General features: G+C 36.4%; 1 protein-coding gene across 8 annotated transcripts in view; it reads right to left on the bottom strand.

Annotated features, from left to right (window-relative positions):
* Positions 1 to 17,382, bottom strand: part of PTK2 (protein tyrosine kinase 2) — a 439,876-nt gene that overhangs the window by 188,549 nt on the left and 233,945 nt on the right. For all 8 annotated transcript variants that reach the window (XM_069081220.1, XM_069081223.1, XM_069081221.1 and 5 more), the window contains one exon: positions 11,535 to 11,589. In XM_069081220.1, coding sequence (XP_068937321.1) covers positions 11,535 to 11,589 — 55 coding nt within the window. The remainder of the gene's footprint in view (positions 1 to 11,534; positions 11,590 to 17,382) is intronic.

The raw sequence follows: 17,382 nt of genomic DNA, 5'->3' as shown, positions 1-17,382 counted from the left end.
TTAAGTGTCTGAGGCTGGATTTGAACTCAGGTCTTCCTGACTCCAGGGCCAGTGCTCTACTCACTGCGCCACCTAGCTGCCCCTCCATGTCTTTATACAGGTGTAGAATGCTCTTGCATCTATCTGTACTTAGCTACCTGTTAGAACTCTGAGTTCCCTTCAATCAGCTTAAGGTATAGTTCTTAGAAAAGATCTTTTTTGATTCTCCACTTTCTTAGTGCCCTTTCCACCATATTTTATTGACTTTGTACATATTTGCATTTACTTATCTGTGAACAGTTTAACTGCCAATCCTGATCTGCAGACAATACTCCTCAAAGGCTAGGAATGTTTCTTTTTTGTCTTTTTCATCCCCAGTTAGTTAATAAACCTAAAACAATCTAACTGAACCAAATGTTCTTTTTATTATACCACATTGCTTGCCCTTTGTGGAAGAAGTGTTATTTAGTTTGAGCCTTGAATAATGGGTAGGATACAAACACATACAAAATGGAGGATGGCATTTCTGGGTTGGAGACCAATGGTGAGTAAAAACATGTAACATTCTGTTAAGCCGGAATTATTTTCAAAGAAGAGTAAATACTCAAGCTTGCCTATAGTCAAGTAGTAAAGGGGAATAATATGGGATAAATTAACAAATGTTTAAAATTATACCGGAGAGTGACTTAAGGGGGAGGCTTATTTGTCTGACAATGGAACCACAGAAAATCTTTAAGTAATAGAGTAATGTGATCAGACTAGGATGTTAGGAAGACTGCTCTAACACATACAAGGACAATCAGAAGTGAGTGGGTGTGAAGTGAAAGAGGAAAGAACAATTAGGAGATTAGGGTAAGTAACATGACTGTAATTGAAAGAAAATGGCTTGATCAAGGCTGATTGTAGTGAAGATGGTAAGGTAGTGATGGATGAAAGACATATTGTGAAAACTAAGTAGGACTTAACAAAAAAGACTGGATAAGTAGGACAAGAGAGACCAAGAAACCAAAGACCACTCCAAAATTACAAACATGGATAACTGGGAAGAAAATTGTGCCATTAATATAGAAAGAAAAGGCAAGAAGAGAGGCAAAACTTTTAGAAGGAAAGATGTATTCAGCTTTAGACAAGCTGAGCTTGGGAAATGGCAGGCTAGCCTAGTAAAAAGCTGGCAGTTAAAAATGAATCTAAACCCATCTTGTGGTGTTGAAAATGAGGAAATGGGGTCAAACAGAACGAAATGACTGGTAGGGTTATACAACTGTGTCTAAAGCAGCATTTGACCTCGGGTCCTCCTGATTCCAAATCTGATGTTTTATTGATAATGCAATACCACAGATTACTATTTCTATTTTATATGAAGAAAATAAAGCTCAAAAAGGTTAAAAAGACACAGTATTAGTAACCAATAAATAAGATCAGAACCTACATCTTCAGACTTAAATCTTTCTCTTACCATTATACAACCCTACCTCTTTTGTTGATGAACTTTGGTCTTTTGGATTTCAAAGAAAGTTGAGAAATAGGATAGGAGATTCCTATTTCAATACTTTAAATATGGGTCCTTTCTCAACTGCTTCAAATCAAAACCCCTCCGTGCCTTAATAGCCAGTTTAATGAATTACTATGGTCAAAAAAAGTCATCACCTGGTAAAAGCCAACTCTGGGGGTGAGACATTCTGAACCTAGCTAGGATAATTCACAAATGACAGATAAACAACTCATCACTAGGTTTTTAATCAAAACCTTTCCAGCTTAGTGGGATCTGTCAAAGTCAATGTTTTGTGGTTATAGACTTTAAGAACCCAGGGCCACTTACACACCAAGATGAGACACTGGAAGAGGACTTCTGTAGGGTAAGCAATTAATAGCTTTTTAGTATCTTAGTATTTTCCCTATCAGATTCTAAGGACTTATATCACTGCTATAATAAAGTTACTATAATCATAATAATAACATATTAATGATTATAATTTTACAAAGCATTTCATTTCACACAACTCCATTTCTGTGTAGCTGGGAGCCATGGTCAGTAATAATGAGGCAATGTATATAGGACATACATGGAATAATCCTATCCTTATCACCTGACAAGGCGCTTAATGCCCTAGCCCTGAAGTTAAGACAATCTATAGAAATTAACCCACCTTTTTACCAACACTCCTGGTTCTGGCATTCAAATACACAAAGTGTCAGAATTAGAAGGAACCTCAGAGGTCATCTATTTCAGTCTGTACCTGAATAGGAATGCCCAAAAAACATGAGAAGTGGTCATCCAGCCTTTCTTTGGTTGACTTCTGAGTCAACTCATTCCACTTTTGTATAGCTTTAATACTTAGAAAGATTTTTCTTACATTAAGTTTAAATCTGCCCCTTGGAAATATTCACTCATGTTTCCTACTTCTGCTGACTGTGGGCAAGCAGAAAAAGTCTAATTCTTTTGCTTTAGGGTCTCCCACAAAAGACCTCTAATCTACCTTCAACAGTTTCTTGTTTAATCCAGTGTCTGGAACATAAAAGTATTTAATAAATGGTGTCTATCTCATAATCCTATCCACGTAATTTATATTACAGCTAGAATGGACTTCTCACCATTTCCCATTCAGGTCCTATCCACTTTAATCTCTGTGCCTTTGCTCACATCATCTGCTATGCTTGGAATGTATTCCTCATTTCCTCCTATGAAAACGATTCCCTATACTTTAAGGCCAAAATTCAGTACCACATCCTCCATGAAATTTTGCGTAATATCCTCAGTTTAAAGTGACTTTTTCCTCTTCAAATTTCTTAATTTTCCTCCTCATATTTCTCAAATTTGTACTTTTATACAAGACATTTCATAATTCTTTGTGTACATATTTTCTGTTCCCATTAGATTATAAGTAAATAGTAACTGTCTTTCTTTTGGCCAGCAACCCTGAGGGTTATCCCCTCCCAGTTTGAATTTTTCTTTAATTAAAGGGGCCATCCCTTGACTCACTTCTTAAAGAGGCCTATCCACTGAATGGGTGTTGCCTCACTCACAGTGAGAATTGAAAAGCCCCTTGCTTAAAGGGGCCAAGGTCTCCCACTGCATCCTGTGCCATCTTCAGTCATCTTGACTGATATTAGGCAACTGGACCCAGATGGTTCTGGAGGAGAAAGTGAGGCTGGTGATTTTGCACAGCACTCCCTCACTCAAATCAAAGTCAATTGTGAGTCATGTCATCATCTCCCTGATGTGGTCCTCTTCAAGAAGGAAGACCAAACCACACAATAAGCTCCTTAAAAGTTTATTTGATATTTGTATCCCTAATGCCTCAAAAAGTACTTGCACATAGGTGATATGTAATAAATGCTTACTGATTTGAAATGAATTGCTTTAAGGAAGAGTAGTTGTTGCTTCTGCCGAACAACATTCTTGTGGATCTACAGATTAAAAGGCAGTGACATGATATTTTTGAAACATATAACACAGTTAAATAAAGGAAATGCACTATCAAATTAAAATAATTTTGGATAACATTAATAAATGGCATGATGAGGCAAATGACAGCCTTTCAAGGTTAAATGTGAGGAAAAATGATGAAATGAAAAACAAAACACTGAGAGTAGAGTTGGTAAATCTAGGATTTAGTCCTAGTTCTGCTAATAACTAAGTGGCCTTTAACTAGTATTTCTTCACTCTAAACCTCAAATTCCTTGTCTACAATATGGAATTGAAACCCTTGGCTGGCTGCTTTATCACAGCTCTAGGGGATTTAGTTTTCACTGTTTTGGGCAGATCTAGCACAGAATTAATTCCTGTCCTGAGCCAGGCCCAGAAGTTCATTAAAAAAAGGTTAAAATAACAGAAGGTCTGTGGGTGGTTTTTTTCATTTAATAATATTAAGAGAAATAAAAACGGGAGGGACAGAAAATTATATTAAGGAGAAAAGGAGAAAGAAGGAGAAATAAATCACTATTGCATAATATAAAATTAAGAGGACATGCATAAAATGAAGAGGATATCATCATAAATGAAGGACTGAACCTCACACTTATTTGAACTGGATAAATGAAGATTAAATACAACGAAAATCCCTTTCACCACCACCCCCTTCCAATATTCACACACTGAGATTTCAATAAAGAAATATATTAAACTCAAAAGGGAAATAGGAGGGGACAGGAAGAAGGGAATGACACAGAGGAGTCTAATTGGGAGGGCAGGATAGGTAAAGGTAGAGGCACAAGCAAAAAAATGTTTCAGGGAGGAATGTGAAAGGAGGATTAAAAGGAGAGGAAAAGAGAAAGTAAAAACCTAGGATCAAGGGAAGAACTGCAACAGAGAGGAAACAGTTATATGATTATAAGTGTCAGGGAAACATCCTCTCTTCTATCACCTTATTTGTAAAAGAGGTAGAAGAAAAGAGGAAAAATCCTAAGACAGGACGGAGGAAAAATACATAATTAACAATCATAACTGTGAATGTGAATGGGATGAACTCACAAAACAGAAAAGGATAAGCAGAATGGATTAGTGAGGAGAATCCAATAATATGTTGTTTACAAGAAACAAATCTGAATCACAAAGATTTACAGAGCTTAAATGAAGGGCTAGAGCAAAATTTATTTTGCTTCAGCTAAACTCAAAGCAGGGGTAGCAGTCATGATTTCAGATAAGGATAAAGTAAATATAGATAAAATAGGTAGAGAAATTATATGAGGTTTAAAGTCACCAGAGATAATGAATTAAAATCCATACTTAACTCATATGTACCCCAAAACAGTATCTAAATACTTAAAGAAAAAGTTAGTTAACATGGAGGAAGAAATAAAAAGAAAACTAATAATAATGGGAGGGCTTACTGCACTCCTTTCAGACCAAGATAAATTTAATCAAAAGATAAGAAAGAAGTTAAAGACCTGTTCTAAGTTCTAAGAACAGAACTTTAGAAAAATTAGACATGATCAATCTTTAGCAGTTACTAAATAAGAACAGAAAGGACTTTATATACTCCTCAGCTTTCCCTAGAACATTTAGAAAAACTGACCATAGGGGCGGCTAGGTAGAGCAGTGAATAGAGCACCAGCCCTGGAGCCAGGAGGACCTGAGTTCAAATCTGATCTCAGACACTTAACACTTACTAGCCGTGTGACTTTGGGCAAGTCACTTAACCCCAATTGCCCTGCATTCCCCCCTCCAAAAAGCAAGCAAACAAACAAACAAACAAAAACTGACCATGTCCTGGCATATAAAGACTTCATCAAAAAGAAGCAGAAATACTAAACATATAATTTACTGATCACAATGAAATAAAAATTGCATTCAATAAAGGGCTCTTAAAGAATTAAAAAGTAACTGGAAACCAAACAACATAATTTTAAAGATTTTGTGAGTAAAAGAAACTATGGACTATGTCACTGAAGAAAACAATGATTCAACATACCAAAACTTGTGGGACACAACTAAAAGCTATTCTGAAAGGTACATTTAAATCTTTAAAGACTTTCATAAAAAAAAGGATGTCAATAAATTAGGCACATGAACTTGAAAAACTGAAAGAGAACAAATAAAAAATTCCCAACTAAGTAATAAAATAGAAATTATGAAAATTAAAGAGCAATAAAATTGAAAGCAAAAAGATCAATGAGCTGGCAAATAAAGGCCAGTTTTAAGACAAAAATAATAGATAATAGTAAACTAATTTGATATTTTCAAAAAATAGAAAGGAAAAACAAAACTATCAAAAGTGAAAAAGGAGAACTTACAACTGAAGAGGAAATAAAAGAAATTATCAGAAACCATTTTGCTCAATTATATGCTAACAAAACTTTTAACTAAGAGGAAATAGATGAATACTTACAAAAATATAAAATACCTAAATGAAAGAAGAAATAGATTACTTAACCCAATATAGAAAAAGAAATCAAACAAGCCATAAATGAGCTACAAAAGAAAACAGCCCAGGATCAGATGGATTCACAAGCAAATTTTATCATTCAAAGAATAATTTAATCAAAATGGGGCTTTAACTACTGGCAATAAGAAGAAATGATTTTTTCCAATCTCTTTTCAAGATACAAATATCGTCATGATAATCCTAAACCTGAGAAAGACAAAACAGAAAGAAAAAGCTATGGACCAATATTCCTAATGAACACTAATGAAAAAATTTGGCTGACCCCATACTTCCTGTGAGTTTGATACTCTGGAATGGATAGAGAGCAGGCCCTGGATTCAAAAAGATCCGATTCAGCTCTTGCCTCTTATGCATATTGACTGTGGGATCTGGACAAGAGGCAAGTGAATTAGTGACCCAGGAAATTATCTAAGAATGTAAGGTATAAAGCAAATTTTTACACTGGCAAAGGAAATTTTCCCTCCAGGATTTCATCAGTGACATAATCATAAGGCTGGTAATACTTAAACAAAATCTTACATTTACAAAGCAATATTTCTTGTAACCAACCTGTCTGATACATGATGAACACTAACAAATGCTTCTTCCAGTGCTCTGCCTCTTTACTGTTTTGCACTGAGGTTTTATTTATTATTTTTCAGTTAAATATTTTAAAATTAATCTGCCTTTCCTCACTATCTTCCTGACTCCTTCCACCCCCTTATATACATACTGAGCAAATTAAAAACACAAATCTGAACAATAAAGCTCTCAATACACATGAGTAGTCCAGAACAACTTCCAACGTTGGCTATATTTAAAAAAAAAATGAACCAAATATACTCTGAATTTTGGGCCACCTCGGAATTAGGGTATCAATCTGATTGCCATTTTCTAGACATTCTCCACTTCATCAGTGCCTTTCCTAAAATGTGGTACCCAGAACTGAATAGAGTACATCAAATGTGGTCTGAACAGGGCAAAGTACAACAGGACTATGATTTACTTCCAAGTGCTGTGGGTAGCTTAATGTAGTCTAAACTTCCATTAGATTTTGTGACTTCCTTATTACACTGTTGAGGACTCTTTTTACCATCAAAACCCCTAGATCTTTTTCAGACCATCTGCAGCCCAATGACACTCCTTGTATCTTATACTAGTGAAGCTGACTTTTAGGTAACAATGTGGTTCAGTGGATAGTGCTAGGTTTGTGGTCATGAAGACCTGAGTTCCAGTTCTTCCTCAGATACCTGCCAAACACCAGACACCAGTCAAGTCACTTAACCATTCTAAGTCTCAGTTTCCCACTAAGTAAAACTGAGAATAGTAACATCTACCTCACAGGATTGTTATAGAGATCAAGTGAGATAATATATGTTAAGAACTTTGCAAATCTTAAAGCACTGTATAAATGTTAGGCATTATCACTATTACTTTTGAAACCTAGTATAAAAGTCTATATTTATTTCTGTTAAATCTGAATTTCATCTTATGAGCCAAAGGTTCTAGATTATTAGGATTGTTTTGAATTTTCTCATCGAGTGAGTAGGAGCTGAATTTCTCACCCAGCTTTTTATCTTCTGAAAATCTGATAGGTATGCCATATATACACCTTTTACCAAGTCACTGTTAAAAGTATTAAATGGTACAAAGCCAAGTACAGATTAGTGGGGCACTTCACTAGTGACTTCCTTTAAAGCTGAAACTGAATCAATAAGGATTACTCAATGAGAGCTAGTTTGGAAACAGTGTAATTATACTATTATCCAATTCTAATCTTGCATTATTTCCACAAGAAGAGCAAGAATCCTTTTCAAAGGCTTCAACAAAATCTAAGCCATCTATACCAGCACTCCCATGATCTATCTGTAACCCTGTCAGAAAAGGAAAGAAGTTTAGTTTGGAATGACCTGTTCTCATTAATGAAATGATCTTGGCTCTTTGTGATCATAGGTTCCTCTTATGGAATAATAATCCCTTTAATAGTATATTGTGGATTTTTGGTAGGACAATCTGTACTCAAGTTTGCAGCTTTTATCACAGGATCATAGAGTTAAGGCTGAAAGGCATGTCAAAAAAATATTTAGTCCAATCCCCTGATTTTGTAGATGAGGAAACAAGAGTTGCTTATTCTTCCTTTAAAAAAATAAAATAAAATAGACGTGTTACTTTTTATTAATGGACCCCCACAATAGATAACTCCATTTCTTCTCCTCTCACTCTTTTCGTAACCCCTTACAATGTGGTTTCTCATTTAATCATTCTACCAAAATTGTTTTTTCCAAGTTACTAATAATCATCTGTCACATCCAAAGTCCTTTTCCCAATTCTCATTCTTCACGACCTCTTTGCACTTTTTGGCACTATCTTCACTAGGTTTTGGGACATCGCTCTCTCCTATCAAACCATCCTTCATTATCTTTTGCTGGATCTCTATCCAGGTCATGTCCTCTCACCACGGGTGGCACAGGCCTTTGCCTCTAGACTTCTTCTCTAATTCCTCTAGTCTACTTCTCTTTGTTATCAGCCCCCTGTGGATTTAATTATCATACTTATGCTGAGGATTTTAAAATCTTCCTATCCTGCCCTAATCTCTCACATCTCCAACTGGATGTCTCATAGACATCTTAATCTCAACAAATCCAACACTGAACTGATTATTTTTCCTACTAATTCCTTCCCCTTCCAAACTTCCCCATTACTGTCTAAGGAAATACCATCCTCCTAGTCCCTCAGGCTCACAACCTAGACATCAGCCTCAATTCCTCACTACATTTCAACCCCCATATGCAGTTATCAATTCCTATCGTGCTACATCTTTCAAATATACCTCTGTCACCTCTGATATTGCCAATACCCTGATGACAGCCCTCATCATCTCACACCTAGACAAATGCAATATTCTGTTGGTTGTCTGAATGCCACAACTCTCCCCACTCCAATCCATCTTCCATTCAGCTATCAAAATGACTTTCCTAAAATACAGGTCCAAAAATCTTACCTACCTATTCAATATACTCCAGTGGCTACCTATCACCTACAAGATGAAATATAAAATGCTCTGTTTAGCATTCAAAGTCCTTCATAACCTCTTCTCTCACCTTTTCACCCTACTTATATGTTACCACCCTCCTCCATACTTCTCAATCCCATAACACTGGTCTCCTTGCTGCTTCATGGACAAGACATTCCATCTCTCAGCATCACTTGGATCTGGTAATTTTCTCTAGTTATCTCCCATGCCTAGAATGCTCTCCCTCCTCATCTTAGCCTCTTGGCTTCCTGATTTCCTTCAAGTCACAATTAAAATCCTACCTTCTATAGGAGGTCTTTCCAATCATCTAAATTCTAGTACCTTCTCTTTGTTAATTATTTCCAATTCATCTATACTGTATATAGCTTGTTTGTACCTATTTAGTTGCTTGCTATCTATCCCATTTGCTTGTGACCTCATCGATGGAAGTGAATGTCTTTTTTTTCTGGAGGGGGGAAGGCAAGGGTTTAAGTGGCTTGCCCAAGGTCACACAGCTACTGTGTCAAGTGTCTGAAGCTGAATTTGAACTCAGGTCCTCCTGACTCTATTGTGCCACCTGGCTGCCCCAGAAGCGAATGTCTTTTACTCTCTTCCTAGCAACCTCAGTACCTGGCACATAGTAGTCAATTGGCTATTGAGTAATGAGAATACTACAATTCTCATGTAGACAGTTTATAGTAAATAATAATGCTGTCAGTCAAAATATTCCCTTTTGGTTTTTTTTTTGTGAGTCAACCTGATCCCAGTAGGGTAATCCATATTTTAGCTTTAGATGTCCTTCATAGTTAGCATTTAAAAAGGCTTTTAAGGTTTGCAAAGCAATTTATAAATGTTATCTCAATTTATCCTCATAACAATCCTGGGAGAAAGGTGCTATCATTATCCCTATTTTATAAATGAGAAAACTGAAGCAGACAGAAATTAAATGACTTGCCTAGAGTTAAGTTATCTGAGGCTAGATTTGAACTCAGGCCTCCCTAACTCCAGGTTTAGCATTTTGATCACTTTCCTACCTAGTTGTTTTAGTGAGAGATTATTCTCATAAAAAGTTTATAGCTATGGGAAAATAGGAATAAACTATTAGGAGGTATTATTATTCTCTGACATCTTTCTTACTGGAATAGGAAAATCCTGAGCTTTTCCCCATGTCTTCCATATCCTTCCCTCCTTCAGATAACTTGGAAATTCTAACCTTTAATGTATTCAAAAATCTACATTAAAAAGAAAAAAATCTGTGTTTGGCATTCAAAGCCCTTCATAACAGAGCTTCCTACAGACCACTCCAATCTACTAACACTTTTTACCCCATTCTGCTCATGTACAGTGACACTGGCCTCCTGGTAGTTCCTCAAACAAGACACTCTGTCTCTCCAACCTGGGTATTTTCTCTGTCTGTCTCTTATGCCTGGAATATTTGCCCTCCTCCACTAAGACTGCTGACTTCTCTGGTTTCCTTTAATTCTCAGCTAAAATTCTACCCTCTAAAGGAATCCTTTACCAATTCTTCTTAATCCTAGTGCTGTTCCTCTCTTAATTACTTTCTATTTTTCTTGTATGTAGCTTGTTTGTACATAATGGCTGGTTTGTTGTCTCCCCCATTAGATTGGAATTCCTTGAGGGCAGGGACTGTTATCCTTTCTTGGTATCCCTAGCTCTTAGTATAGTGCCTGGCACAAAGTGGTGCTTAATAAATGTTTATTGACTGACTGATGTCCTTTGTGTATTTTTTTTTTTTAAGCAATTGGGGTTAAGTAACTTGCTCAAGGTTACACAGCCAGTTATTTCTGGGTGTGGTGCTAAGCATCTGAGCCCGGATTCGATCCCCAGGTCATCTCGACACTGGGGCCAGTGCTCTTACTCTCTGAGCCACCTGGCAGTCCCTCCTTTCTGTATTTTTAATTCAGCCCAGCTGATCTTTTCATCTTTTTATGACATTTCTATTTTCTTGCCCATCATTTGGGGGATGGTGAAGTTGAAGTCCAAATGTGGTGGTTCCATTTGTAATTGATGGAGAAGAGAGTCTGTTACACAAATACTTACACAGTTTTTCCATCTCCTGTCTGTGTCACCTGTTCAGTTTCATGCTTAAACAACCTTGAGAGGATCTGGTTTAATAAGGGTCTCTTCGTCAAGCTTTCTTCAAATTTGTTTTTATCTCCAATGTTTCCTTTTGTTTTATGAGGTCATTTTTATTGATGCCTTATGTTTTTAGTACCATAATCTTTTTTTCTGAGATTTTGCCTATCCCATAGAATTCTTCATTGTAAAAAATAAAAATAAAGTAAAACAGACTGACAAAGGACCACATCCCATAGCATGAATATCAGGTTCCCATTTGGAGTCTATCAACTCTCTAATGTGAATAGGGAAATGTATTTCACCATCTGTTTTCCAGGACCAAGTTTGGGTACTGGAATCAATCTGAGTTTGGTTACTTTTGGGAGGTTATTTTAATCAGTATTTTTGTACTATATTTTAACCTACTATTTTAAGGAACAAAGCTGTATTTGTATAAACACATTTAATGCTTCTTTAAGTGAACCTTTATGACTATAAATAAAGACTAAGGTGGAAGTAATTTTAATTTTTGCAAAGCATCTCACATTTAGGGAAATGTGTTTGCCTGATTTGATTATGATAAAGAAGACTATAATTACCTTGACAGATTCCAGCAAACTCTTAGGAAAAAATCTCTTTAAACCAACATCTTTTCTGAAATACAAAAAGAAGTATATTAACAAATAACACTACCAGCTGAAGGAATAAAATGAAAATCTTTCAAGGAAATTAAAAACATAGGTGCACAAAAGGATAAAGGTACAATAAAATCTTGATTAAACAGTAAGTTTGGAGAATGGTAGATTCTGGTAAAAAATTTCTAAGTTATGCAAAGAGAAAAGAAGGGTCATAGAAATCACTGCATATCAACCTGCATTGGAAACCTTTCTAAAATATATTATAGCATGTGCTAGAAAATACTATGTGATCAAATCCTGATACAATAACTTAGAATAAGATTAATCAGCATAAATACTATCCCAACTATATAATGACTTAGATGTAGCAGGCTAGATGGCACTAGCACAGACTTCGCATGCTCACAGAATCACAGATTTAGAGCTGAACAGAACCTTAGAGATGTGACTAGGAAGCTGAAACAAGACTACACATCCAGTGCATGTTCCATTATATCATACTTGTTACTTAAATAAAATTTCATTTAAAAACTGCATTTTTTAACATGAGCTTAGACCATAACATAAGGCCAAGTACAGATTATAAAATCTGGAGTTTAAAGATCATTAGATCTCCTTATTCTTTCAAAAAACTCAGCAGGGCCAAAAACACTGGGTAATTAATAGCAACTTGTTCAAGGGTTTAAGTCAGTTAGAAGTCATCTTTTCTTTCTTTTTTTTTTTTAAAGCAATTGTGGTTAAGTAACTTGCTCAAGGTTACACGGCCAGTTATTTCTGGGTGTGGTGCTAAGTATCTGAGCCTGGATTCAACCCCAAGTCATTCCAACTCTGGGGCCAGTGCTCTTACTTACTGTGCCAGCTGGCCATCCCTAAGCAACTGGGGTTAAGTAACTTGCTCAAGGTTACATGGCCAGGTGTTTCTGGGTGGGTGCTAAGTGTCTGAGCCCAGATTCGATCCCAGGTCATCCCAACTCTGGGGCCAGTGCTCTTACTCACTGTGCTACCTGGCCGCCCCAGAAGTCATCTTTTCTATGAAGTATTATGTGTGTGTGTGTGTACACACACACACACACACACACACACACACACACACCACTCTTTACATATATACACATATGTGTATATATGTGTGTGCATTTATCTATGTATGTATGTATGTATGTGTATGTGTGTATGTATGTATGTATGTATGTATGTATATAGTCTCTGAAGGACACCTCTATGTCAAGTTGCCCTTTTTTGCCATAAAATATTCTTGATTACATAGAAGAAAATAACGCGCAAAAATTAAATCACTTCCCTCCATGGAAAGTTGTGGTTAGAAAATGTGAACAATAACAACCATAACCACAGTAACAATAAGAATAAATTAAATATATTTTAAAATAGTTGTATATTATCTCACTTAATTCTTTCAAATTATAAAGCTGACACTGCTCAGCTACTAGCCACTAGATGGAACCTGTATACAGGAAAGCAGAACTACTTCTTGTATTTGCTTTTTTGCTGTTTTCTAAGACCAGTAGGGATAGAAAAATGAACAGCCTATAGGAAAGTAAAATAAAAACAGATAAATTAATGTGCCCCACTCCATATTTACCTGCCTCTTCCACTGTGTTCTTTGTAATGCCTGCTCCATAGTTAACAAATTTGTTTTCATCTCAAACTTTTCCTTTATCTGGCCCTCTCTGGGACCTAGTTACCTCCTGATGACAATGCATCCCTTGCCAGCCTTTTAGCACCACTTATACTTTCACTCATAATGCTGGACTCACTGTTTGTGGTGGAAGTGTTGGAATACTCTTTACTTCCCATTGCCACATCAAGATTCTCCTGTCTACTATCATCATGTAGACACCTCTCCTTCCCCAAGGTTCAAACTGTTCAAATTTACCATCTAATCCAGATATTGGTGGCTATTATTAATCAAATAGTAAGACACTCTCTCTTTCCTTCCTCAATGTGTTCAGGGCCTGACTCATGGTCTTTCTCGAAGGTGCAATTTCTGCACTCGTAATAGGTGAATTCATTATCCGTTTAGGGTGGGAGATCATATATAAGGTAGTGGGAAGTGAAACTGAGAAAGGCCAGTGACTTGCTAAGTGTTACATAGATAATAAGTATTTGAGGCAGGCTTTGAACTTAGGTCTTCCTGATTCCAATTCTAGCACTTTTACTCACTGTGCAATTTAACTGCTTCCAAAACAGAATCCAAATGTCCTAATTCCCTTACTCTAAAATCTAAGTATGAAAAAAAAGGCTGATATATTGATGAAATTACTGTCAACAACTTCCGGTGAGTATGAGAATGACAAAAATCCTAAGGATTTATGTAATAAAATAGCTCACTTTTCTATAACACCTTACTATTTTTAAAGTGCTTTATATACAACATCCTTGTGAGGCAGTTAGTATGAATATATCTGCATTTTTTAAATGTATAAACTGAGGTTCAATGAGTTAAATGACTTGTTATTACACAGTAATGGCTAACATAATATAACATTATAAAGTCTGTTTATATTATCTTGCCTCAACTGGTCCTCACAACATTCCTATGAGATAGGTACTATTATTATTTCTTACACATGAGGAAAGTGAATCTGGGGGAGATTAAATGACTGGCCCAGTGTCACACAATTAGTCAGATGCAGGATCTGAACTCAGGTATCCTTGACTCCAAGCCCCACGCTCTATCCTGTACCACCAGCTGCTGTGTCAGAGCTACATTTTACAACTCCAAGTACTTGTTCCATTATGCCATGGTAGTTTTTCAATTTATTTTTAAATCAACTTTAATTGGTTTATCCACATTATTCTTGCATGTATCGATATTCTTTCTCTGCCATATACTCTGTATAGATGAGGAAATAGGCATAACCTACTTGAATAAGTTATCTGAAGATATTGCAAAGATCCAATGAAAGATTCAGGATTTTGATTCTTCTATCAATCAATGTGCCAATTCAGCCTAGGAGTCATGGCACAGACTTTTTAGGGTCTCAGATAACTGCCTAAGGTGTCACATTCAAAGGTTCACTTGGTGCTTATTATAGATACCTGAATTAAAAGCCTCTCTCAGGAAACAAGGCAAGGTACACATGGAGCTGCCCTGTTTTAATACAAGGTCACCTTCACCCTTGCTTTAGCAAAGCATCTGGCAGTGTTTTATGACATACATTGTTCTTTTCAGTGGGTTAGCACTGTAAAGGATAACCTTTCTTTGGGCCAGAACAACCAAAAAAAATCCATATGTTCCCATCTTAGGAAACTCAACACAATAAAACCTAAATGTATTAAACTGATAAGGAAAGGGATGATTATCCATGATTAAAAAAAAGTTAATTTTACTATAAAAAGAATCCCAAAACAGTGTTCATCTTTACAAAGCAAGCTTCTGAATGCAATACAGCAATATATTTTGCACACAATAAGTGCTTTTAAAAAATATTTGCTGAACTAATTTTACATGTACCCTTTTTTTTACCAGATGATCCGTAAGATTCCTTTTTAGCCCCCACATTCCTATAATCCTGTGAATAATGGTAGGCTAAACTTAAAAACAGATTGTGTTTCAAAGGTTTATTTGTGAATTGGTTGTCTGTATCTCAGAATGCATTTCTCTCCTTCCCATCACTGTAAAAAAAAATGTTAGAAATGCAGACCTGTCCATAAAATAGGATTTTTGCCTATTTCTTTAAAAACAGGTCAAAGTGAATAGCCCTGAGCATTTCTAAGTTCTAAGACTTCGAATCCTTTAAACTTTAAGCATCCATGAGACTTAATTCATCAGGTAGAAGGTTTGAGACTCTGGAAGCTGGACAGCTCCTATGGTATCACCATCATTATACAAAATTATACAGTTAACATTTACATGTCATATTTACCTATCTAGTGGATCCTTTCCTGATGCCTATAAATACATCCATGTCTCCATCAATTTAAATAACTCTCACTTGATGTGACTATCCCTGCCGGGTATCATCCTATATCTCTCTTCCTCAGAAAAAATTCAGCAAAACTGCTTGAGAAAGATGCCTATAGTGGGTATCTCCACAAACTCTTCTCTCACATGGTTCTAGACTCACTGCAATCTGGCTTCTGAACTTATCATTCAAGTTATACTGTTCTCCTCAAAGTCACCAATGGTTTTATAATTGTCAAATCTAATGCCCTTTCCTAATTCTTCATCCTTCTTGACCTCACTGTATCCTTTATTACTCTTGATCACTGAATCTTTCTGGAGACTGTCTCCTCTCTGGGTTTTCACAACACTGCTCTTTCCTGGTTTTCTCATCATACCCACCAATGACAGGTAACCAACTCTTCCAAGTTTCTGTTCTGAGTCTATATAATATTTTCTGCTACTTGCTTGCGGATCTCATAAGTTCCCATGAGTTCAATTATCATCTCTGCAGATGATTACCAGATCTATATAAACAACCCTAACCTCTCTCCTTATCTTTAGCCTCACATCTATATCTTCAACGGACTTTTTTTTTGACATCTCAAAATAGATATACCACTGACATCTCAAGCTCTGTATGCCTAAAACACAACTCACATCTTCAACTGTATCCTCTTGTACATCTTTTAGACATCTCAAATGGATATTCTACAGACATCTCAAATTCTACATGCCTAAAACAGAACTCATTATGTACCCCCATAAACCCTACCTGTTATTGTCAAGGGCATAACTAAATTACTAATCACCCAGGCCTGAAATCTCAGCATCCTAGATTCCTCTTTTGTACTCACTTACCATATCTAATCAGTTGCCTAGTCTTGCCAATTCTACAATCTCTCGTATACATGCCCTTCTACCCACTTACACAGCCATATTACTTATACTACCCTGCAAGCTTCAAGTCTCTCCCCAGATCAATATATTTCACACTAAGATGCCAAAATCATTTTCCTAAGGTGTAGGTCTGACTATGTGACCTTCCTCTCCCACCCCTCCTTCAGATTCTTTTGTGTAGGTCCCTTCCCATACCCATACTGACAATTTTCTTACTCTTTATACCTCTCCCAAGTACACTATAACTGAGCAACACCTACTTTCTTACTATTCTTCCATCTCCCAATTTTGTGCCTTTTCACTGGCTGTCTCCCATGGAATTCTCTCCATCTTCACTTCTGCCTCCTGGCTTCCCAGGTATCCTTCAAGATTCACATTAAATTGCCTCTTCTGCAGGAGGTATTCCCATGCACTTCTCTCCTTTTCCCTTTACTCTTATTGTCTTTCCTCTCAGATTACTCTCTCTCTCTCTCTCTCTCTCTCTCTTTCACACACACACACACACACACACACAGATAGGTATATATCTTATATGTATACAGTCATTTGTATGTTGTCTTCGTCACTAAAATCTGAGGTCTTTGAAGGCAGGAACCACTCTCCCTGGGTTGCAAATGATTGGCATAGTGCCTGGCACTGGCCTTTAGTAATGTTTACTTATACTTGACTAACATACCATTTTAAGATTTATAAAATCTTTCCCATAGGTGGCTCAGCGAGTAAGAGCACTGGTTCCAGTGTCGGGATGACCTGGATCAAATCTGGGCTCAGATACTCAGCACCACACCCAGAAATAACTGGCCGTGTAACCTTGAGCAAATTACTTAACCCTGATTGCTTTAAAAAAAAAAATAAAATAAAATCTTTCCCTTAAAACAATCTCATGAAGGTGTTCATAAGCACATCATTATTTATGCTCATTTAACAAATAAGAAAACTTAAGGCTCAGAGACTAAAGTGGCATGCTTATCTCTGAGCCCAGGTAAGTGCAGAACAGTGTCACAC

This window comes from Petaurus breviceps, unplaced genomic scaffold (assembly GCF_028583685.1).
Source record: "Petaurus breviceps papuanus isolate PSGF00001 unplaced genomic scaffold, PetGlider_PUasm1.0 98, whole genome shotgun sequence".
Lineage (NCBI taxonomy): Eukaryota > Metazoa > Chordata > Mammalia > Diprotodontia > Petauridae > Petaurus > Petaurus breviceps.
The sequence above is the reverse complement of the archived record's forward strand: the minus strand, read 5'-3'. Positions and strand labels throughout refer to the sequence as shown.